We start from the raw sequence: 24,676 nt of genomic DNA, 5'->3' as shown, positions 1-24,676 counted from the left end.
ACATGGACCATGCTTGAGGAGCACCAGCAAGCAATCGGAGTTTTCTAGCGGTGTGTGGCGGAGAAGGATGAACCACGAGCTCGCTGCACTCTACGGCGAACTCCGCATCCAGAAGGTGGCTAAAAACGGAAGGATAAGGTGGGCAGGGAAGGTTGCAAGAATGCCGGACAACAGCCCTGCAAAGCTAGTCTTTGCTACTGATCCGGAGGGACTTTTTTCCAGGATTCCTGGTGGAATTCCTCCTGAAATTGTTTCAGAAATTAGTTTTTGGATTCTTTCAAGAGTTCCTTCTGAAGATCCCGCATGAGTTTCTGGAGAAATCTCTAGATTTCCGAGGCCTGTGGCGCCCTAACTGAATTTGCCCAAAAGCATTTTCAACACGAACTTTCTTCGGAACTTTGGCAAGAGGAAGTTAACCCTTCAGCGCGCGCGCTGTTGTAAAAAGTACAACACTACCAAAAAACCTCGCTTTTGGTATACAGCGCGAGCGCGGTGCAGTTTCGGCTGCTTGATGGCGCGCGTCCTGGAAGGTTAAAATCAAATTTACAGCTGAAAGATCCTTGGGTTCTTTTGGTGCCACAATAATTCACTGATCATATACTTTAGAATCCAAAAATCTCCGTGAGAAACTTTACATGAATTTTCACGGAATTTGAAGAGGAACTCAGTTATCCGGACAGAGATAGTTTGTGTAACATTTGTTTTTCAATCAGTGTCAGTTGACGTTTAGCTTTTGTATCGAGCAGACGTAATCATATTATAGCGGAGTGAGTTTCGTAAAAATCTCGTGCCGGCGGACGAAGTCCATAAGCCGTAACCCCAAAACCGCAATTCTGTGCGGAGTTTGGCCAGCTCATCGTAACGATGGACGACTATCGCAAGGATTCTCTCTTCCTGGACTTCAGCGAAATGCCAGTCCGGCCAAAACTAGACAAAGTGCATGAGCTCATTAGCAAGAAAATTTGCCTAGACATGACTAGAGGGTCTTGCCCGGGATTTCTCGGGACAAAAATCCCGGGATATCCCGGGATCTGAAAAATCCCGAATCCCGAGATATTTTTCAGAAATTCCCGGGATTTCCCGGAAAAAAAATGTGGTACTAAAACAAATCTATTTACTTTGAAATCTTCTCTTTGTCAATGTTTCCTTTTTTCCATCCAATTCTACGCTACCTGTCAGGTATAGTTTATTTCTACTTAAATCAAGTTTAGATGAGAGTCCAACTAATTAAACCAAAGATATTTTGACTGAATTTATGTCATTCATTTTTCATTTTTTTTACTTATTCGTTTATTTGGAAGGCTCGGGCACCACATGGGCATAACTGAGCCGAAATCTTTTGTTTTTACATTGATTTTACATTTTACAATTTATTACTGACTTTCCATTTACATTACAATTATAATCAAACTGAATCAACAGACAGAATTTCGGAATGTGAAAGAAAATGATTTATTTTAGGCTACATTGTTCTGGTAGTATTCTTGGAATTTATGGCAATGTTCAACATTTTTACAATATGTGAAATATGTAAACTGCAAATATTTTTAGATGTTTCTGGAGTTATCCATTAAGAATACTGTGTTGTTATATAATATTCAACAGCCCTGACCAATTGCTTGCCCATTTACGTTTAAATTATGAGGAAAATTCGCCGAATTTTCAAAAGAAAACGGATCAACAACCCCTAACCTCTGCAGGACTTTGACAATCTTTGAATTATTTGTTGACGATTTCGTAAATTCGTTGCGACATTTTGTTCTTAAGTCCAGGAAATTTTCTGCGGAGCTCATTTCAACAATCACTAGAGATAATACAAGTGATAATTTTGACGAAATTTCTAAGAGAAATCAGTAATTTATTTACAAGAAGAAACAGCACACCGTTTTTAGATCTTCTGCAGAAATTTCTGTGATGATTTATGGTGAGAAATAGAGCGATATCGAATTGCAAAAAAAAAAGCGAAACGTACAATAAAATCGAAGAATATAATTTAATACCATATAATAGGAATAATAGAAATATAAAAATTGTTGTATAAACCACAAAAAAACATCTGAAAAAATTGTTAAAGTTGTCATACTGCCAAATAAATCGAAAAAAAAATCAATGGACTTTCGGGATGGAAATAATGAAATGGAAATCACAAATAAATTTTCGAAAGAATTTTATAAGGATTTTTTTGAAGATATTCATATCAGTTTAACAAGAAGTTTGTTGAGAGAGTCTGTCTTGAATTATTCTGGATTTTTTCCACAGTTTCTTCAATGTATTTCACCACAAAAAAAAAAACTAATCGACATTCTAAAATGTTAACATGAATGTATATCCACATATAATTGAAATAGTCACACATTTTCTTAAAGAAAAAAAAAAACAAAATGCGGAGAAATAATATCTTAAGAAATTGCCGTTTGAAATTTTCAAATTACCATTCTAACACTGCCATTTTAACTCCGTCAAAAAATCTCACACAGAATTCATTCGCGTCTCAGGGTAAAAAATAAGGGATTACTCTAGAAATATCATCAAGTTCTGTCAAAAAATTCCTTTGAATAAGTAAGGCAGAAGTTAACCTATAGCCCAAGTTAACCTATGGCGGATAAAGATGAACTTTATTTGAAAATTTTCAAATACCTTTGAATGTCTCCAACTGCCCTCACACAATCAAATGTCTATGAAATATGTATTTTCTTTCGAATATAATGGTCATTAGTTGATCGAGTTTAATTAAAAGTTCTTAAGAAATCGTTCCATTAACTTTTTCATCGTTTTTTAGAAAATTTAGTTTTTTCCCGGGATCCCGGGAAATCCCGGGATTTGGAAAATAAAAATCCCGAATCCCGGGATTTTTTTCGGTCCGGGAAACAAGACCCTCTAGACATGACCAAAGTGAACTGCATCCAGCCAAGTATGACGAAAGCTCGAGTCATTATCGAATTGAAATCACAATCATACGTGGAAGAACTTGTAGCACAACATAGCTCCAAGCATACTCTCGAGCATAACAACAAACAGTATGCAATTTCGATCGCGCATGCGCGATACACATCAATATCAGTGACTGGGAACGTACTCAAGGTGGGACTCCACAATCATTAGGGTGATGGATTTTTTTAGCTACAATATTGCAACTATCAACATTTGCAACATCTCGAATGAAACAAAACTGGATGCTTTGAGGTCTTTTATTCGCTCTGCAGACCTTGACGTCATTTTTCTGCAGGAAGTACAGAACGAGCATTTTTCAATACCAGGTTTTTCGATGATTTTCAACGTCGATAATCATGAACGGGGTACAGCTGTTGCAGTGCGTGATCAATACAATGTACACCACATAGAAAAAAGCTTAGACTCTCGCATAATTTCGGTGAGGATTGGACAAGTTACCTTCATCAATATTTATGCTCCATCTGGTGCTTTGTTGAGAAACTCTAGAGAAGACTTTTTAAATTCGTATGTGGCACATTATCTTCATCAATCTACAGAGGTTGTGGTGCTGGGTGGCGACTTTAATTCAGTAGTCAACCCTAAAGATGCTACAGGAGTCAGCAATACCAGTCCCATGTGTAAACGACTTATGAATGCAGCACATTTGATTGATTCGTGGGAAGTACTGAACGGAAACAGGGTGGAATTTTCCTACATAAGATCAAATTCAGCTTCCAGACTAGATCGCATCTTGGTTTCGAAAGCGATGAAACCACAAATGCGGACAGCCCATTTTGCTGTAACGGCATTTTCAGATCATAAGGCATACATAGTACGTTTAACTCTACCACACCTGGGAACTCCAGTTGGACGTGGAGTCTGGCGACTACAACCACAAATTCTAGACAACGAAGATGTTTTGAATGAACTGTCTAGGAAGTGGCAGTATTGGTTGCGTGCAAGACAAAGCTATCATAGCTGGATGGATTGGTGGATGTTTCACACCAAACCAAAGCTAATTTCCTTTTTGAAGTGGAAAACTTCCATTGTACATCGTGAATTCCGAGATGCTATGGAATTGTATCGATCTCTGTTGAAAAATGCCTATGAAAATTACCTCAACAACCCGGAACAACTTACAGTTATAAAACACATCAAAGCGCAAATGCTTCGTCTGCAACGCAACTTCTCTATGAACTTCAGAAAAGCGAACGAAACATTTCTATCTGGGGAGTCAACTACTTTGTTTCACGTGGCGCAAATACACAGTAGGAAATCCAAGAGCACAATATCTGAGTTGAGAGATGGAGACGGTTTTGAGATACGCGATCAAACTCAAATTAGAAACACCATTAGGTCGTACTTTGAACATCTGTATGCCTCGTCTGGAAGCGAAGATTCGACAAACTTTTTTCCTGCGAGAAGAATTCCTGAAAACAACGCTACGAACGACAATTTGATGGAACCGATATCGCCAGATGAGGTTCTTTCCGCTATCAAGGCTAGCTGCTCTCGAAAATCTCCAGGAATAGATGGTTTGCCAAAAGAATTTTTCATCAAGTCGTGGCAAGTTATCGGCCCTCAGTTCTCAAACGTTATCAACGATGCTCTCCAAGGTAACTCCATAAAACAATTTCATGATGGAATTGTCGTGCTAGTCAAAAAGAAAGGCAATGACAAGAGTGTAAAGGGATACCGCCCCATCTCTTTATTGAACTTTGACTATAAAGTTCTGGCAAGAATCCTGAAGCAACGAATGCATGACTTACTTCCGCTTGTGCTTTCCGACCACCAAAAGTGTTCGAATGACAAAAGAACGATTTACGAGGCTACGTGTCGTACTTTCGATAAGCTATGTCAGTTGAAACATCAACGAAAGAATGCATTACTAGTGTCGTTTGACCTAGACCATGCCTTCGACAGGGTGAATCACGAATTCCTACAACAAACTTTGCAGAGGATGAACTTCAACCCGCAATTTGTTCAGCTTCTTGAAACAATTTGGAGTCGATCATTTTCAAAACTGTTGATCAATGGACATCTAACGCAAGAATTCCAAATAAAGCGGTCAGTTAGACAAGGAGACCCCATGTCAATGCATCTGTTCGTGCTTTACTTGCAACCATTACTTGATGCAATTTATCGAAAATTCCCAAGAGCTGTGATGAACGTTTACGCCGATGACATTTCGATTTTTCTGGAGAACGAAGGCTCGCTTTTACAAATAATAAGCATATTTGAGAATTTCGGACAAACCTCCGGTGCAGTTTTGAATAAGCAGAAAACCACGGCAGTGATGTTAGGAAACATGGATCTATCCACAGAAACAGAGTGGCTCAACATAGAAAATTTTGTGAACATCCTAGGAGTGCGGTTTGGAGACAACATCAAACAGGCACATAAAGTAAACTGGCAGTCCATTGTTAATGGATTGAGATCCCGGCTTTGGCTGCATAACCCAAGAACCCTAAACGTGTTACAAAAGACTATTTTGATAAACACGTACATAAACTCCAAGATTTGGTATATGGCTTCAAATCTTCCGATTAGCAAAGGATTCATAAACAAAATCAAGACAGAAATTGGTAAATTTATTTGGCACGGCCACACCTTGCAGAGAATCGCTTTTGCCAACTTAATACTGCCAAAACATCGAGGTGGACTAAATCTACACTGTCCGGAAATGAAATCAAAATCCCTACTAGTGAATCGCTTGATAAATTTGGCACCCCAGCTTCCATTCTTATGCAGCTTCCTGGAAAATCAAAATATATCCATACCATCGGCATATGGTCACATAGCATTAGTGAGCTCGGAGATACGACGACTACCAGAATTCATCCTCCATGCACCATCGTCGCAAGGGATCTACACGGAGACAAATTTCGTTCGTTTGAAACAAAAATATTCATGTTTATTCGGTAAATTGATAAAATGTTTAAAACTAAAATTTTAATTTTTAAAACTAACTCAATTACACATTTATTGCGACGATACCCATTGAGGAGCCCCCCGTTCCGCGCTCGAGATCATAAACAAAACTCACAAGTTTCAGCTGCAACATCAAACAAAATTTCCTCCTGCAAAAAAGGCAAGGTTCACCGAAAGTCTTCACGAAATCCCGTTCTTGTCGGGAGCGTATGTTATCTAATAGATATATACATGATGTTGGCATTGGAAGTACAACACCGGAGGTGGATTTTTCCAGCGAAGGAAATTACTTTATAAGTTCAATGGGAAAACAAATATTTCCGTAGGGCCGACCTGCACAAAAAAAAACAAAAATATTTACATTTATTTCTAACATAATCTGTCAGAAGTTGCATTTTTGTTTCAAACATGGATTTCATTAGCTTCAAATGTGACGTTCGATTTGCTCCAAACAGTTTTATTTTTGTGGCCAGAACAAATTGACAATTTATTTGAATTTGCCTCAAATATTTTTGATTTTAAAATAGATTTTTCTGCGTGTACCATTACTTCTTGTCCTTGCAACCAGATCCTGGATTCATGGCAGCGGAACAACGTGATTGGAAAACTGTTTTCAAACACCTACATAACAAATCCATCAGTTCAATCCATCGCTCGAATTGGTATATGATTATGCATTCGAAGATCAAGCATCGAGAGTTGTTGTATCGACGAGGTGTAATTGAGAACCCATACTGTGAAATATGTCCTGAGGAACCAGAAACCGTGGTACACAAACTGTTTCGTTGTCAACATGTTAGGGACATCTGGAGATACCTGCGAAGACAGCTGTTAGCTAGTGAATCTTGTTTATCCAGGTTAGAACCAAAAGACTTCATTTATTTCGCCGTTAGAAATATCAACCGCAACTCGAAGCAACTCATTATAAAAACATTAGCACTATTCTTTACATACTTAGTTGATACACCAGTCAATGAAATAGGATTAGATAACTTTGTATTTTATTTGAATGTTAACAACTAAATAACTAGGCTAAATATAAGGTTTTACAAAAAAAAATCAGTGCTGGTTTCCCATTGTTTCACTGCTTTTGATTGTCGTTTTCACGATTCATTGGTCAAAATGGTTGAGAAAGAGTCCCCAAAAGAGCACCACTCATACTTACTGTCGGATCTGCGGCAGTATCAGGGCGGCCGTGTGTTTGCATGCTTCCACGCACGATCGCCGCAGTTTCCGTATCTTTTCCCGCAGCTCCGGACAGTCTCGCGCCTGACCGACGTGTATTAGAAGATCCCTAAACAGTGCCACTTCGCTGTTGATTTCCAGGATGAGCTGCAAACAATGGGAACAGAGAGAGAAAGGGCAAATTAGGTAATTTTCACTAATGTGTAACTTTTAAAAAGTGGAACTTCAATTGAAGCAAACATGTTTGCCGCGCTGAACACCAGACGTAATGTGATTTAAATTGATTGTTCGTGCCAACAAAGTTTATTCCGGGAAAGTAAAACATGCATGTATTCATTAGCTTCTTCTATTGTGCGCAGTCAGTGCGGTGCATGTGGGGTGGTAACTTTTCGTGCACATGGTGAACGAAACCACCCCCTCGACACTCGACAGCTTGTGCTCGAACTCACTATGGTATGAATGGGGAAGATGGGATCAAATGCGATTTATCCGTATGTTTATACCATTTAAATTAAAGATAATTAAAATGTTGTCTAGGGGTCTCCAGTTAGCCTAGTGGTTAAGGCTATGGATCGCCAATCCGAAGACGGCGGGTTCGATTCCCGTTCCGGTCGGGAAAATTTTCTCGACTCCCTGGGCATAGTGTATCATTGTACTTGCCTCACAATATACAAATTCATGCAATGGCAGGCAAAGAAAGCCCTTCAATTAATAACTGTGGAAGTGCTCAATGAACACTAAGTTGAAGCGAGGCAGACCAAGTCCCAGTGGGGACGTAGAGCCATAAAGAAAAAGAAGAAGAAAATGTTGTCTAAATGCTACTCAAACGAGGGGGAACGGAAAAAAAAATGACGGTACATTCTATCGTTCTCTGTAGTCTACAATGAGCCATTTTACGAGACGTTTCCGTTGATCGCTCATTTTATGAATGAAAATTTGACAGGAGGTTGCGCCCAAGCCCGTGAGTGTTAATATCAATATCAACACTGTTGTCGTTTCGTAAAATAGACTATAGCACTCGTATAGATAGATGAACCAGCTTCGGGTTGAAAAACCCTATAATAAATAACTAATGATAATGATAATACAATTTTGAATACAATATCGCTTTTGTAGTACTGATTGTAGCCCGAGCGGATTTTATGGTTCCCCAGGTTTATGACTATCCTTGGACCCACTTTCCCCACACCATCGATGATGGCTAGCACTGTAGCAGCTTTTATTAGTCGTAATACAATGTGTGGATACGCGGAAGCTTAGAACACCGCACGGTTGGATGGAGTAAATTGAAAGCTTGAACTCTCGATGCAAACATTTCGGAATACAGTCGATGCCTGGTCCTGGTGTCGGTGATGACTGCCAGGCTAGCTAGCAACTTTATGGATTCATGTTGTGCTGTTGCTACTGCTGCGGGCGTTTAATTAAAACTACACAAGTGGTACCGAGGGAAGCAACAGAAATTGTATCGCGTTGGGAATCACAGTTATTAGATTCCATGTGTTGAAATGACTACTGTAGTACCGGATGGTTTCTTTTCATTGCATGGCTACATTGTATTGTGCAAAAAATCAAACACTGCAACATTGTAGTTGATCTGTTGAATACGTGGGAGTTCAGAGAAGTACTATTTGTGATTAAAAAAAAACAGGAACGACAGAATTTATAGGTCTGCATGAAAATTATACCACTAGATGTAATGGAAAATATAAAGTAGCTATTGATATTTAATGAATCAATGTTTCATATTGGATGTGGAAATAATAGATCTGCTGGATTTTTATGATGCAATTAACATACTCAACAACAACAACTTCATTATGTTATCAAATTTATAACAGCTATTCAGAAAAAATGTGAAACTTGCTTGAAGATTTGCTTGAGCATGAACATTTTTCTGCGGCTTATTTTTCAAAAGTTGTTGCAACCTGGAATTCGTAAACTCTTTTGGATTCAAATGTCATAGAAAGAGAAAAGTCTGATTTTGAGCCAGAAACGAATGAGATTTAGAGGTGGCGCAATCGCCTCAAAGTTGAATTTTCGAGTAATTTTATTTTTCTTCTTTTTACCAAAAGAAAAAATAACTTTAGGACCAGATATCTTTTTAACCAATTTAAAGTCTAAACTTTATCGGGATTTTTTAGATATTTTGGTTGCCTATGAATGCTGTAAATAAACTGTACCTGCAGAAAATGATTTCAATATGGATAAATATCAAACACTGCTTAAAAACACGTATTTTACAAGAAAAATAGGAATTTTGGCAAAATTTTATTTGTTTTCATTTTTAATTTCGGGCTTAAAGTGAAAAAAATATTCAAAATAATCGAATGGAAGCTTGAAATTTCAATATTTGGAGTTTTTAGAATTAAAACATATTTTCATGTTCTAAATGTAAGTAAAAAGTTTTTTTTTTGAAAAAAAATATTATCTTCACTGTATCCTATATCGTGAAATGCTTAGTATCTGGTTGTTTTATCAGTTTTTGGTGAAAAGTAGGTACCATTAAAATGAATATTTTGACGAATAGTTCGTTCAGAACAAAAGTTAACAGAGATATGTATCTTTTAAAGCACGCTAAAAGCTTTGAAATTTGTCAAGCGGTTTAAAAGTTATTGGGCGCTAAAGTTTTTTTTTTCGTATAAGGAAGAAAAAAAATAAATGAAATCTTTCAAAACTCACATTTTGCGTGACTTGTTAGGAAAAATTAAATGTTTACAAGTATTTTTTAAATTTAATTTGTGAGAGATTTTTAATAAAAAGATTGAAAGCTAATTGGAAATTGAAAAAAAAAACGGTACTTGAAGTAAAATCACCTTTTTCTTACTCGTAAGTTCAACTTTCAAGCAATTGCGCCAAATCTCAATATATTCAAATTCAGGGATTTTTTTTACGTCATTTGAATTCAGAAGAGCTTACAAATTCCAGGTTTCAGCAAGTTTAAAAAAAAAAAAAAGCAACACAATAATCATCATAGATGGTTGTACACAGTTCATAGCTGCTTCTGCGTGATTGACCAAAAATTCTATCAAAAAAAATTATAATATTCATCACCTAACTTTTGAAAAAGGCCAACAAAACAAAATTTTCCTTTTTAAAAAAGTATAACTCTTAAATCATTTATGGGATTGAAATGATATCCTCGAAGATTTTTGAGTACATTTGAAGTACTTTTAGAACACGGGTTCCCAAACGGTGGTCCGCGGCCCCCTGGGGGGCCGTGAAGCCAGTCCAGGGGGGCCACGACGTTACTGAAAAAAAAAATTTGATTTCTTATTCTATTTTGTGCAAATTATACCATTTTTTTATTTTGTATACCGCCTTAGGGCCACAATTTGAGGAACCAATTTTCAGTATTCAGTTTTCAGTATAAAAAGTAATGTTCATCGCGTATTTATGATAGATGTCATATATATAATTTGAATTTTCCAAAAGCGTTACTCTTCGATTTTTTATTATTTTTTTCGAAATAAAGATGACTTCAATAGGGCCCATATAGCCGAGGCGGTAAACGCACGGGTATTCAGCATGACCATGCTGAGGGTGACGGGTTCGATTCCAGGTCGGTCCAGGATCTTTTCGTAAAGGAAATTTCCTTGACTTCCTTGGGCATAGAGTATCTTCGTGCCTGCCACACGATATACACATGCAAAATGGTCATTGGCAGAGGAAGCTCTCAGTTAAAAACTGTGGAAGTGCTCATAGAACACTAAGCTGAGAAGCAGGCTTTGTCCCAGTGAGGACGTTACGCCAAGAAGAGAGAGAGATGACTTCAATAGCAACTAATGTGTAGTTAATACCATATTTTTTTTTAATCAAAATCGGTTTAGTATTGGCGCAGATATTTCCAATAAAACAAAATGTGATTTTGGCATTCAAAATCAGTGTGCACTATTTTTACTGTAGAACTGGTAAAACTGTCCCGATTTTTATAAAACTTCGGCAGTGTTAAGTTGTTGTGTCAAACTGTTTCCAGAGAAATTTTCAGCCATTTTGGTTGAACACTTTCAAAGTTAGAGAGGTTTGTTTGAAGTCAAAGTAGATTTTTGATATCAAGGATAAGTTCTACGTATGAGTTCGATCGCTGCTGTCGTCAGGTGCAGTCGGAAACAAATGCGCGCTCTGCAGTGCGGGTCCGCTTTGTTATCAGCTCGCGCGTTATAGATTTCTTTTTTCATTGTCGGTTATTCTCAATTGTCTCGGCCGGTGCGGTGGTGCTTTCTGTGCTGTTAGAACTAGCATCTATTTATCGGTATGGGCGAAGTAATGATTGAAAATACCGTTCAATTTCGGTTCCCTGTGACAAGCCCACGTCCGTCGTGGGTCGAGATTGCTAGCTTCATTAAGCAGTTGAATACGGATGTAACGCTGATGGAGACGGCGTATAAAACAGCCAATGATCGGTCGCTGTTCATCAAGTTCTCATCCCATGATGCTATAATGGACGCACTTAGCAAAAACGCGGAACCACGTCCCTTCGTGTACAGCAGTGGAAGATCAGTGGAAGTTTGCATGGCTGTGGCGGGCATCAATATGCGGTACGTCCGTGTGTTCGACTTGCCGCCAGAACTGTCGGACAGTGCTTTGTTGTCGGTTCTCGGAGAATATGGGAAAGTAGACAAAATCGTTCGAGAGAAATTTCCCGCAGATTTGGGCCTCGACCACTTGTGTACTGGGGTGCGTGGAGTATTCATGAATGTGGAAAATGATATTCCCCCATCAATTGATGTCGTGGGTCGGAAAGCAAATGTATTTTATGACGGCCTGAGAGATACTTGTTTTCTGTGCCAGAAAACGGGACATCGGAGGGACAGCTGTCCTCAACGGAAGTTACGGAACAGGAAGCAAAACGAGAAAGCGCAGGATAAACCGGCTGTTTCATATGCCACGGTGGTCTCCGGAAATCAGGGCACGTCAGGAGCGGATCATTCGACGGAGGTATCGCCCGACGAAATAATTGAAGTCTTGGACGAAGAGTTCTTGGAGCTTCCCACGGAATCGGAAGGAAAAGAGCAAGTACAGGCACCCGTTTGTACGACCGAATCAGCTCTGGAAAAGGTTATGCGACGCAAGGAAAATTTGGAGAAACTGGAAGAAGTTGCTTACGCGATTAAGGAAGCCATCGAGAACTAAACAGCAAAGGACCGGAGGGTATAGTTTGCGAATTCGAGCTCCACTTCAGGTTCACTGGCCAAAAAGAAGGTCGCCCGTAGAACCTTTTATTGAAATTCATTGAAATTGTATTTTTTTGTAACACTGTTTGTTCATATGATTATCGGCTCGGTAGAGCTTTCAATTAAGCAAGTGAGCCTTTCAAATAAACGATTTAGATTAAAAAAAAAAGTTCTACGTACAAGGTCCAATAAAAAAACATGCAATTTTTTCTCCTACATTTAACATACACCAACGAATAAAAAAATATGAAATATTAGGTAAAAAAATCAGACCTTGTTAAATGTTATTTGAGACGGTCTAAAAATTCACATATTTGAGAAATAATTCTGGCGTTCGATTTGAATAGGACATAAGTTTGTTGTAGTTTTGATGTAGATTCGACCTATTCAAATCGAACGCCAGAATTGATCCTTTTTTATAAAATGATAAAAACAGTTAAACAGTAGAAAAAAAATCCGAAATGACATTTTGCAAAGTCTTTTTCTAATTTTTTCAATATTTTGAATTTGCTGTTAGTACAGTTGGATGTAGAAAAAACAAAAATATGCATGTTTTTTCATTGAAATTTGTTTGTAGACTTAATTTTTGATATAAAAAACCTAAAAACAATGTTTCCTTTTGCTTGTTTTGAAAATCGACAGAAAATAGAAAACCCAGGAAAAAATAGCTAAAAGCATTTGGCCATCCAGAGCTACTTTGCAAAACAAATGGTTGGAATACAGCTTTGTAAAGAATAATAATAAAACAAATCGAAAGATCAGGTTTTTGGAAAGCTTCAATAATATGACAAAAATAGATCCACGATAAATATTAATCTCTCAGCGTATTTATTTTTTCTAAAATCTTTCTGGGTGCAGCAGGTAGCGGCTACATTATGATAAAGTAATTAAAAAATATCAATTATTGACTGATCTTCTTGTCCTTCTAGAACTTCTAGTCCTTTTAGTCTTTCTAGTCCTTCTAGTCCAGTGGTGCTCAGGTTGAAGCATACCGCGGGCAAAATTGTGATATTGCGGCTAAGTCGCGGGCCGCAGAATAAAAATCGTCATTTGAATAAAAAGAAACCAAAACCAACAAAGGGTTAATTAAGGATGTTTAAGGTATATTTTTTTAGAAAATGCAATTTTACATGATTTATTTGATATAAATAACCAGAAGAAACTAATATTTAATATGGGACTGTGCACAATCTCATCTGCATGATTGAAATAAACTAAGTTATCTACAGTCAATATTTGTAAGAACTTTGCTTCTTTTTCAAAACTTAATCATAGAAATTTGCTAAAAAGAATTGATATTGTAATTTTTAATTAATCTTATCAAAAATGAATAACAAATGTTATGAAAGTTTTAAGCATCTCAAAAATATTTTTCATTATTTTGAACAATTAGTTACTTTTTTCCAAAGTACTTTGCAGGCCGCATTCAAGAGCTTCGAGGGCCGCATGCGGCCCGCGGGCCGCAGTTTGAGCACCACTGTTCTAGTCCTTCCAGTCCTGCTAGCCTTTCCAGTTCTGCTAGTCCTTCCTAGTCCTTCCTAGTCCTTCCTAGTCCTTCCTAGTCCTTCCTAGTCCTTCCTAGTCCTTCCTAGTCCTTCCTAGTCCTTCCTAGTCCTTCCTAGTCCTTCCTAGTCCTTCCTAGTCCTTCCTAGTCCTTCCTAGTCCTTCCTAGTCCTTCCTAGTCCTTCTAGTCCTTCCTAGTCCTTATTGTCCTTCCTAGTCCTTCTAGTCCTTCCTAGTCCTTCTAGTCCTTCTAGTCCTTCCTAGTCCTTCTAGTCCTTCTAGTCCATCCATTAAAAAGCAGAATCTAGATTTGAAATTTATCAGAAACTAAGAGTTGGGCTAGTCTTTGACAACATAACTCTTGATACAAATCCAATAAAAATCTTGAAATTATTTAATTGGGCCCGCTCATAATGGTAGTTATTCTGCAAAATTACTATTATTTGCATTTTTAAATTACATGTACTACAAAGCACGTTATCCTCTCAGATGCGAATTGCATAGGGCCTCCCATTAAAATAAAATTGTTTAAAAATGGGCTCATAGGGACCCATGAATTGGGGAGGCACACAATTATGCAAAACCATAAATTTCCATTTCGGGCTACGAGGACGACGGCAACGAGGGTCCATCCAACTTCACCAGTACATTCCTAGCCGTTTGGAATGGCATAGTGGGGATGGTGTTTTAATTCAGTCCCTGCGTCCTGGCTGGCGGTTGCTCATTATTTTGTTGGAATATAACAAACAGCGAGAATTTGCGCGCACGCGGCGAAGCATTTATCATTAATTAATGATATTTATCCCACTTTTAATTAGCATTCCGGGAGCGTGCAAAGTTCGCCGGGGGTCCAGCAGGGTTGTTGACTACGCCGGATTACTATTTCAACGCAAGCATGAACGTGCCGTGATGATTCCGAGTGCTGCACCGCTGCTGCTGGCATTGGCGTTTCCAATTCAATAAGGATTAAACAAGTGGGATTACATCATTCGGGAAAAGGGTAATGCTTGGAAGGGAATTCAAAAGTTCTGCTGGAAAATTATGCTATGTTATAAAATATATTTGTTCCGTGCTAAAGTAAAAGTATAAATAAAAATTTATGAGATTTTTTCCATAATTTTTCAATTTCACAAAGATCCAATATAAACACATGAAAATGTTTTATTTTTGGGAGACAAGAGATGGACCAGCATAAGGCTAAAAATTTATACAATAAAAAAAGTTTTTGGAGGCACCTTTAATGTGACAGCATTTAAAATTTATCATGATTCATGCAACTTACAGGGCTTCTTGTCGAACTGAATTTTTCCTCAACGAGGTAAAACCCTTGAAAGCTCTTGAGAGCCCTTGAGAGCTCTTTACTTGTTTTTTACGTTTCCTGTTGTGTATTCTATGGAGGTATCCACTAGGATCCCTATTACATTATTGGTTGGTGGCGTAACGATAGCACAACAGGATTGGATTGTCAACATGTATCGCTTAACCTTCCGTTGGATCACTTCCCCCTTCAAATTGGAAGTCCATAATCACCAGTGGTGATAATCTTGTTATTCAAGTTGCGAATACACTAATAGGCCACTGCTGCTGCAGTCTGCAGTAGGTAAACTAAATCGATGAAGCGGATCAACGCATCTGCATACTAGATTCCATCGGGAATGTGACCACATGGGGCGATGCGATGGGCCGATCGATATGCCCAGCAGCCACCGGACAGCTGATGCGGAAAATTTATCTCGGAATCGTGACGTGGCTAGTTAATGCAATTATTTACATAATTAAGCAACCTAGTAACTGAAGATTAGTTGAAATAGAAGGGCAAGTGTGGATGAGTGGGTTGGGCTTGTGTCGTGTAGGAAGGACATTTGCGGTTGACATACCACGTTCGTTTATGCAGTACGGCAGATGTTTGCTGAACTTGCATCTGTGAGTACGTTGCTATAAATGGAGCCACATTTTGCTATCAGCATCTATTTGCGGTGAAATCAAATGTGGGGTAGACTTCAGCGATGCATCAATGGTCAAGCATTATGCTAAAAGAACTAGTAGGACTAGAAGGACTACATGGACAAGAAGGAATAGAAGGAATAGAAAGACTAAAAGACTTGAAGACTAGTATACTAAAAGGACTAGAGAAGGACTAGAGAAGGACTAGAGAAAGACTAGAGAAGGACTAGAGAAGGACTCGAGAAGGACTAGAGAAGGACTAGAGAAGGACTAGAGAAGGACTAGAGAAAGACTAGAGAAGGACTAGAGAAGGACTAGAGAAGGACTGGAGATGGACTAGAGAAGGACTAGAGAAGGACTAGAGAAGGACTAGAGAAGGACTAGAGAAGGACTAGAGAAAGACTAGAGAAGGACTAGAGAAGGACTAGAGAAGGACTAGAGAAGGACTAGAGAAGGACTAGAGAAGGACTAGAGAAGGACTAGAGAAGGACTAGAGAAGGACTGGAGATGGACTAGAGAAGGACTAGAGAAGGACTAGAGAAGGACTAGAGAAGGACTAGAGAAGGACTAGAGAAGGACTAGAGAAGGACTAGAGAAGGACTAGAGAAGGACTAGAGAAGGACTAGAGAAGGACTAGAGAAGGACTAGAGAAGGACTAGAGAAGGACTAGAGAAGGACTAGAGAAGGACTAGAGAAGGACTAGAGATGGACTAGAGAAGGACTAGAGAAGGACTAGAGAAGGACTAGAGAAGGACTAGAGAAGGACTAGAGAAGGACTAGAGAAGGACTAGAGAAGGACTAGAGAAGGACTAGAGAAGGACTAGAGAAGGACTAGAGAAGGACTAGAGAAGGACTAGAGAAGGACTAGAGAAGGACTAGAGAAGGACTAGAGAAGGACTAGAGAAGGACTAGAGAAGGACTAGAGAAGGTCTAGAGAAGGACTAGTGAAGGACTAGAGAAGGACTAGAGAAGGACTAGAGAAGGACTAGAGAAGGACTAGAGAAGGACTAGAGAAGGACTAGAGAAGGACTAGAGAAGGACTAGAGAAGGACTAGAGAAGGACTAGAGAAGGACTAGAGAAGGACTAGAGAAGGACTAGAGAAGGACTAGAGAAGGACTAGAGAAGGACTAGAGAAGGACTAGAGAAGGACTAGAGAAGGACTAGAGAAGGACTAGAGAAGGACTAGAGAAGGACTAGAGAAGGACTAGAGAAAGACTAGAGAAGGACTAGAGAAGGACTAGAGAAGGACTAGAGAAGGACTAGAGAAGGACTAGAGAAGGACTAGAGAAGGACTAGAGAAGGACTGGAGATGGACTAGAGAAGGACTAGAGAAGGACTAGAGAAGGACTAGAGAAGGACTAGAGAAGGACTAGAGAAGGACTAGAGAAGGACTAGAGAAGGACTAGAGAAGGACTAGAGAAGGACTAGAGAAGGACTAGAGAAGGACTAGAGAAGGACTAGAGAAGGACTAGAGAAGGACTAGAGAAGGACTAGAGAAGGACTAGAGAAGGACTAGAGAAGGACTAGAGAAGGACTAGAGAAGGACTAGAGAAGGACTAGAGAAGGACTAGAGAAGGACTAGAGAAGGACTAGAGAAGGACTAGAGAAGGTCTAGAGAAGGACTAGTGAAGGACTAGAGAAGGACTAGAGAAGGACTAGAGAAGGACTAGAGAAGGACTAGAGAAGGACTAGAGAAGGACTAGAGAAGGACTAGAGAAGGACTAGAGAAGGACTAGAGAAGGACTAGAGAAGGACTAGAGAAGGACTAGAGAAGGACTAGAGAAGGACTAGAGAAGGACTAGAGAAGGACTAGAGAAGGACTAGAGAAAGACTAGAGAAGGACTAGAGAAGGACTAGAGAAGGACTAGAGAAGGACTAGAGAAGGACTAGAGAAGGACTAGAGAAGGACTAGAGAAGGACTGGAGATGGACTAGAGAAGGACTAGAGAAGGACTAGAGAAGGACTAGAGAAGGACTAGAGAAGGACTAGAGAAGGACTAGAGAAGGACTAGAGAAGGACTAGAGAAGGACTAGAGAAGGACTAGAGAAGGACTAGAGAAGGACTAGAGAAGGACTAGAGAAGGACTAGAGAAGGACTAGAGGACTAGAGAAGGACTAGAGAAGGACTAGAGAAGGACTAGAGAAGGACTAGAGAAGGACTAGAGAAGGACTAGAGAAGGACTAGAGAAGGACTAGAGAAGGACTAAAGAAGGACTAGAGAAGGACTAGAGAAGGACTAGAGAAGGACTAGAGAAGGACTAGAGAAGGACTAGAGAAGGACTAGAGAAGGACTAGAGAAGGACTAGAGAAGGACTAGAGAAGGACTAGAGAAGGACTAGAGAAGGACTAGAGAAGGACTAGAGAAGGACTAGAGAAGGACTAGAGAAGGACTAGAGAAGGACTAGAGAAGGACTAGAGAAGGACTAGAGAAGGACTAGAGAAGGACTAGAGAAGGACTAGAGAAGGACTAGAGAAGGACTAGAGAAGGACTAGAGAAGGACTAGAGAAGGACTAGAGAAGGACTAGAGAAGGACTAGAGAAGGACTAGAGAAGGACTAGAGAAGGACTAGAGAAGGACTAGAGAAGGACTAGAGAAGGACTAGAGAAGGACTAGAGAAGGACTAGAGAAGGACTAGAGAAGGACTAGAGAAGGACTAGAGAAGGACTAGAGAAGGACTAGAGAAGGACTAGAGAAGGACTAGAGAAGGACTAGAGAAGGACTAGAGAAGGACTAGAGAAGGACTAGAGAAGGACTAGAGAAGGACTAGAGAAGGACTAAAGAAGGACTAGAGAAGGACTAGAGAAGGACTAGAGAAGGACTAGAGAAGGACTAGAGAAGGACTAGAGAAGGACTAGAGAAGGACTAGAGAAGGACTAGAGAAGGACTAGAGAAGGACTAGAGAAGGACTAGAGAAGGACTAGAGAAGGACTAGAGAAGGACTAGAGAAGGACTAGAGAAGGACTAGAGAAGGACTAGAGAAGGACTAGAGAAGGACTAGAGAAGGACTAGAGAAGGACTAGAGAAGGACTAGAGAAGGACTAGAGAAGGACTAGAGAAGGACTAGAGAAGGACTAGAGAAGGACTAGAGAAGGACTAGAGAAGGACTAGAGAAGGACTAGAGAAGGACTAGAGAAGGTCTAGAGAAGGACTAGTGAAGGACTAGAGAAGGACTAGAGAAGGACTAGAGAAGGACTAGAGAAGGACTAGAGAAGGACTAGAGAAGGACTAGAGAAGGACTAGAGAAGGACTAGAGAAGGACTAGAGAAGGACTAGAGAAGGACTAGAGAAGGACTAAAGAAGGACTAGAGAAGGACTAGAGAAGGACTAGAGAAGGACTAGAGAAGGACTAGAGAAGGACTAGAGAAGGACTAGAGAAGGACTAGAGAAGGACTAGAGAAGGACTAGAGAAGGACTAGAGAAGGACTAGAGAAGGACTAGAGAAGGACTAGAGAAGGACTAGAGAAGGACTAGAGAAGGACTAGAGAAGGACTAGAGAAGGACTAGAGAAGGACTAGAGAAGGACTAGAGAAGGACTAGAGAAGGACTAGAGAAGGACTAGAGAAGGACTAGAGAAGGACTAGAGAAGGACTAGAGAAGGACTAGAGAAGGACTAGAGAAGGACTAGAGAAGGACTAGAGAAGGACTAGAGAAGGACTAGAGAAGGACTAGAGAAGGACTAGAGAAGGACTAGAGAAGGACTAGAGAAGGACTAGAGAAGGACTAGAGAAGGACTAGAGAAGGACTAGAGAGGACTAGAGAAGGACTAGAGAAGGACTAGAGAAGGACTAGAGAAGGACTAGAGAAGGACTAGAGAAGGACTAGAGAAGGACTAGAGAAGGACTAGAGAAGGACTAGAGAAGGACTAGAGAAGGACTAGAGAAGGACTAGAGAAGGACTAGAGAAGGACTAGAGAAGGACTAAAGAAGGACTAGAGAAGGACTAGAGAAGGACTAGAGAAGGACTAGAGAAGGACTAGAGAAGGACTAGAGAAGGACTAGAGAAGGACTAGAGAAGGACTAGAGAAGGACTAGAGAAGGACTAGAGAAGGACTAGAGAAGGACTAGAGAAGGACTAGAGAAGGACTAGAGAAGGACTAGAGAAGGACTAGAGAAGGACTAGAGAAGGACTAGAGAAGGACTAGAGAAGGACTAGAGAAGGACTAGAGAAGGACTAGAGAAGGACTAGAGAAGGACTAGAGAAGGACTAGAGAAGGACTAGAGAAGGACTAGAGAAGGACTAGAGAAGGACTAGAGAAGGACTAGAGAAGGACTAGAGAAGGACTAGAGAAGGACTAGAGAAGGACTAGAGAAGGACTAGAGAAGGACTAGAGAAGGACTAGAGAAGGACTAGAGAAGGACTAGAGAAGGACTAGAGAAGGACTAGAGAAGGACTAGAGAAGGACTAGAGAAGGACTAGAGAAGGACTAGAGAAGGACTAGAGAAGGACTAGAGAAGGACTAGAGAAGGACTAGAGAAGGACTAGAGAAGGACTAGAGAAGGACTAGAGAAGGACTAGAGAAGGACTAGAGAAGGACTAGAGAAGGACTAGAGAAGGACTAGAGAAGGACTAGAGAAGGACTAGAGAAGGACTAGAGAAGGTCTAGAGAAGGACTAGTGAAGGACTAGAGAAGGACTAGAGAAGGTCTAGAGAAGGACTAGTGAAGGACTAGAGAAGGACTAGAGAAGGACTAGAGAAGGACTAGAGAAGGACTAGAGAAGGACTAGAGAAGGACTAGAGAAGGACTAGAGAAGGACTAGAGAAGGACTAGAGAAGGACTAGAGAAGGACTAGAGAAGGACTAGAGAAGGACTAGAGAAGGACTAAAGAAGGACTAGAGAAGGACTAGAGAAGGACTAGAGAAGGACTAGAGAAGGACTAGAGAAGGACTAGAGAAGGACTAGAGAAGGACTAGAGAAGGACTAGAGAAGGACTAGAGAAGGACTAGAGAAGGACTAGAGAAGGACTAGAGAAGGACTAGAGAAGGACTAGAGAAGGACTAGAGAAGGACTAGAGAAGGACTAGAGAAGGACTAGAGAAGGACTAGAGAAGGACTAGAGAAGGACTAGAGAAGGACTAGAGAAGGACTAGAGAAGGACTAGAGAAGGACTAGAGAAGGACTAGAGAAGGACTAGAGAAGGACTAGAGAAGGACTAGAGAAGGACTAGAGAAGGACTAGAGAAGGACTAGAGAAGGACTAGAGAAGGACTAGAGAAGGACTAGAGAAGGACTAGAGAAGGACTAGAGAAGGACTAGAGAAGGACTAGAGAAGGACTAGAGAAGGACTAGAGAAGGACTAGAGAAGGACTAGAGAAGGACTAGAGAAGGACTAGAGAAGGACTAGAGAAGGACTAGAGAAGGACTAGAGAAGGACTAGAGAAGGACTAGAGAAGGACTAGAGAAGGACTAGAGAAGGACTAGAGAAGGACTAGAGAAGGACTAGAGAAGGACTAGAGAAGTACTAGAGAAGGACTAGAGAAGGACTGGAGAAGGACTAAAGAAGAACTAGAGAAGGACTAGAGAAGGACTAGAGAATCCAAATCCAATCCAAATCCAATCCAAATCCAATCTAAATCAAATCCAAATCCAATCCAAATCCAATCAAAATCCAATCTAAATCCAATCCAAATCCAATCCAAATCCAATCCAAATCCAATCCAAATTCAATCCAAATCCAATCCAAATCCAATCCAAATCCAATCCAAATCCAATCCAAATCCAATCCAAATCCAATCCAAATCCAATCCAAATCCAATCCAAATCCAATCCAAATCCAATCCAAATCCAATCCAAATCCAATCCAAATCCAATCCAAATCCAATCCAAATCCAATCCAAATCCAATCCAAATCCAAGCAGGTCCATCTCTCATTCCATCTGGTTACGAATAATTTTCAATCTCTGACTTCTAATCAATCTCAATTTCCAGGAGCTCATTGTCATCCGCCTTCATGGCTATAAAACAATGCGGAAACCGCACCGCATCACCCATTACCCAGAGTTACTAAAATTTTGGTGGCAGTTGTGGGTATGTACTAACTACGCAAGAGGCACTGTGGTCTCCGCATTGGCGGTTTATGAATATGTATGCCATTGCCACCTGCGTTGGAGTCGGTGCTGGTATCAGACGGTACACCCGGTGGTGGGAGTTTGAAACAGCCCATAACCGCGAGTGAGTTTTCCCATTTCGGAACCAATTGTCACGTCTCGCTGCGTCGTCGTCGTCGCCGTTTTGGATAGTGAACTGAGGTCGTGGTTGGACAATGAATCATAGCTAGTCCGCAGTAGTTCTACTACTGTACTACGTTCAGTACAATTTCGCGCCACAGCGTGATTGCACCCGAAAAGCTACTTTTTAGGCCACATTTGGCTTTCACGAATTTTAGTAATTTTTGCTCAACTCCTACAGCATTGGTGTCAAAGAAGCAAATAACCAACAAACATTGGAGAATATGATGCCGTTTTGAAAAATCCAACTTATTACGTATATAAGGGTGTTCCAGAACAAAATCTATCAAAAAATCAACTTTTTAAGGTTTTTCTGATTACAAATGTGATAATTACACATGTTTCCTTCAATTTTATTGGTACATGATGTTCGGAGAAGTTGTAGCAAACAAGTATAGCTTTCAATTTCTGCCGAAAGAATTAAGTTTTGACAAGTTTTAGTGTAGTTATGATTTTTTGAAGTTCAAAAATAGTCGAAAAACACAAAATTGATTTGATGCACCTCTTAATTTCAATGGATTTGGCTGAAATTTTAACCAGTTACTTCTTTTAGGATGCCAATCAAAATATGGGGGTGGACTTGAGAATCAGAGAACATTTTTGAAAAGCTGGACAGGCCTACTATGCATAGCAACGATAACAACAATAAGAAATGTACACCGTGAACTAGATTTCACGTTTTCTAGAACGCTCATATTGACAGCTAGAACTAGTTCCAGTTCACGGTGTATATTTGCTTGTTCTCATATTTGCGTTTGTTTGTTCACGTTTATCAGAACGGTTTTCTGAGCGTGTTGATTTTTGAATAAACTTCTCAAGCCACGCAATTTTTTTTAAGATTTTATTTATATTTTTCCTTTTTTACCAAAAGAAGAAAAAATAACTTTAGTACCCGATAACTTTTTAACCAATTTAAAATCTAAACTTAAGCGTGCTTTTGTAGATATATTTGTTGCCTAAGAATGCTGTGAATAAACTGTACCTTTAGAAAATGGTTTCAACATGGATAAACATCAAAAACTGCTCAAAAATACGTTTTTTACAAAAAAATGGGAATTTTGGCAAAAATTTATTTGTCAATTTCTTGATTTTGCTTTGGCTGACCAAGCCATGTGGGAAATTACACTGTTGAAAATGCTTTGACATCCATGTGCACAACAGAACATGTGCTCGATGAACAAATTGAGATTTGAAATTATGAAAAGAAATCCACGTACTCCGGTGAGACTCGAACTCACGACTCCCAATTCGCTAGACGGGCGCTTCTATTCCTTCAAGCTACGGAGTCACTCGACTATCTCCGTCGCCAGCAGGCCTAGAACTGAACTCGATTCCACAATCGCACATGGTTATCTTCTTTTCACAATCCAAACCCCCTTCGGATGGGATTAGATGAACATCTAACACATTGTCTGTTGTGCACATGTATGTCAAAGCGGGAGAGGAAGTTATTTTTAATTGTCGAGAGCTTCGGGCACTGCCTTCCAATTACTTATTGGTATGGCAATTAGTGTGCAGTCGGACTCTCGACGGGTCGGTCCTCGGCCGACCGAATACGGTAAGGGTGACCGTAGCACCTTACAAATGTCAATTTCTTGATTTTGCTTTGGCTGACCAAGCCATGTGGGAAATTACACTGTTGAAAATGCTTTGACATCCATGTGCACAACAGAACATGTGCTCGATGAACAAATTGAGATTTGAAATTATGAAAAGAAATCCACGTACTCCGGTGAGACTCGAACTCACGACTCCCAATTCGCTAGACGGGCGCTTCTATTCCTTCAAGCTACGGAGTCACTCGACTATCTCCGTCGCCAGCAGGCCTAGAACTGAACTCGATTCCACAATCGCACATGGTTATCTTCTTTTCACAATCCAAACCCCCTTCGGATGGGATTAGATGAACATCTAACACATTGTCTGTTGTGCACATGTATGTCAAAGCGGGAGAGGAAGTTATTTTTAATTGTCGAGAGCTTCGGGCACTGCCTTCCAATTACTTATTGGTATGGCAATTAGTGTGCAGTCGGACTCTCGACGGGTCGGTCCTCGGCCGACCGAATACGGTAAGGGTGACCGTAGCACCTTACAAATGTCAATTTCTTGATTTTGCTTTGGCTGACCAAGCCATGTGGGAAATTACACTGTTGAAAATGCTTTGACATCCATGTGCACAACAGAACATGTGCTCGATGAACAAATTGAGATTTGAAATTATGAAAAGAAATCCACGTACTCCGGTGAGACTCGAACTCACGACTCCCAATTCGCTAGACGGGCGCTTCTATTCCTTCAAGCTACGGAGTCACTCGACTATCTCCGTCGCCAGCAGGCCTAGAACTGAACTTTGGATTGTGAAAAGAAGATAACCATGTGCGATTGTGGAATCGAGTTCAGTTCTAGGCCTGCTGGCGACGGAGATAGTCGAGTGACTCCGTAGCTTGAAGGAATAGAAGCGCCCGTCTAGCGAATTGGGAGTCGTGAGTTCGAGTCTCACCGGAGTACGTGGATTTCTTTTCATAATTTCAAATCTCAATTTGTTCATCGAGCACATGTTCTGTTGTGCACATGGATGTCAAAGCATTTTCAACAGTGAAAAATTTATTTGTTTACATTTTTAGTTTCGGGCTTAAAGTGAAAAAAAAATTCAAAATAATCAAATGGAAGCCTGAAATTTCAATATTTGGAGTTTTCTGAATTAGAACATATTTTCATGGTCTAAATGTAAGTAAAAAGTTTTTTTTTAATCCTTCACTGTATTCTATATCGTGAAATGCTTAGTAT

General features: G+C 40.0%; 1 protein-coding gene across 6 annotated transcripts in view; it reads right to left on the bottom strand.

The window, feature by feature from the left end:
• LOC109421347 (uncharacterized) overlaps positions 1-24,676 on the bottom strand; it is a 491,813-nt gene that overhangs the window by 64,564 nt on the left and 402,573 nt on the right. For all 6 annotated transcript variants that reach the window (XM_062849572.1, XM_062849571.1, XM_062849575.1 and 3 more), the window contains one exon: positions 7,028-7,194. In XM_062849572.1, the coding sequence (XP_062705556.1) occupies positions 7,028-7,194 (167 nt within the window). The remainder of the gene's footprint in view (positions 1-7,027; positions 7,195-24,676) is intronic.

The sequence above is a fragment of the Aedes albopictus genome, chromosome 2 (genome assembly GCF_035046485.1).
Source record: "Aedes albopictus strain Foshan chromosome 2, AalbF5, whole genome shotgun sequence".
NCBI lineage: Eukaryota > Metazoa > Arthropoda > Insecta > Diptera > Culicidae > Aedes > Aedes albopictus.
The sequence above is the reverse complement of the archived record's forward strand: the minus strand, read 5'-3'. Positions and strand labels throughout refer to the sequence as shown.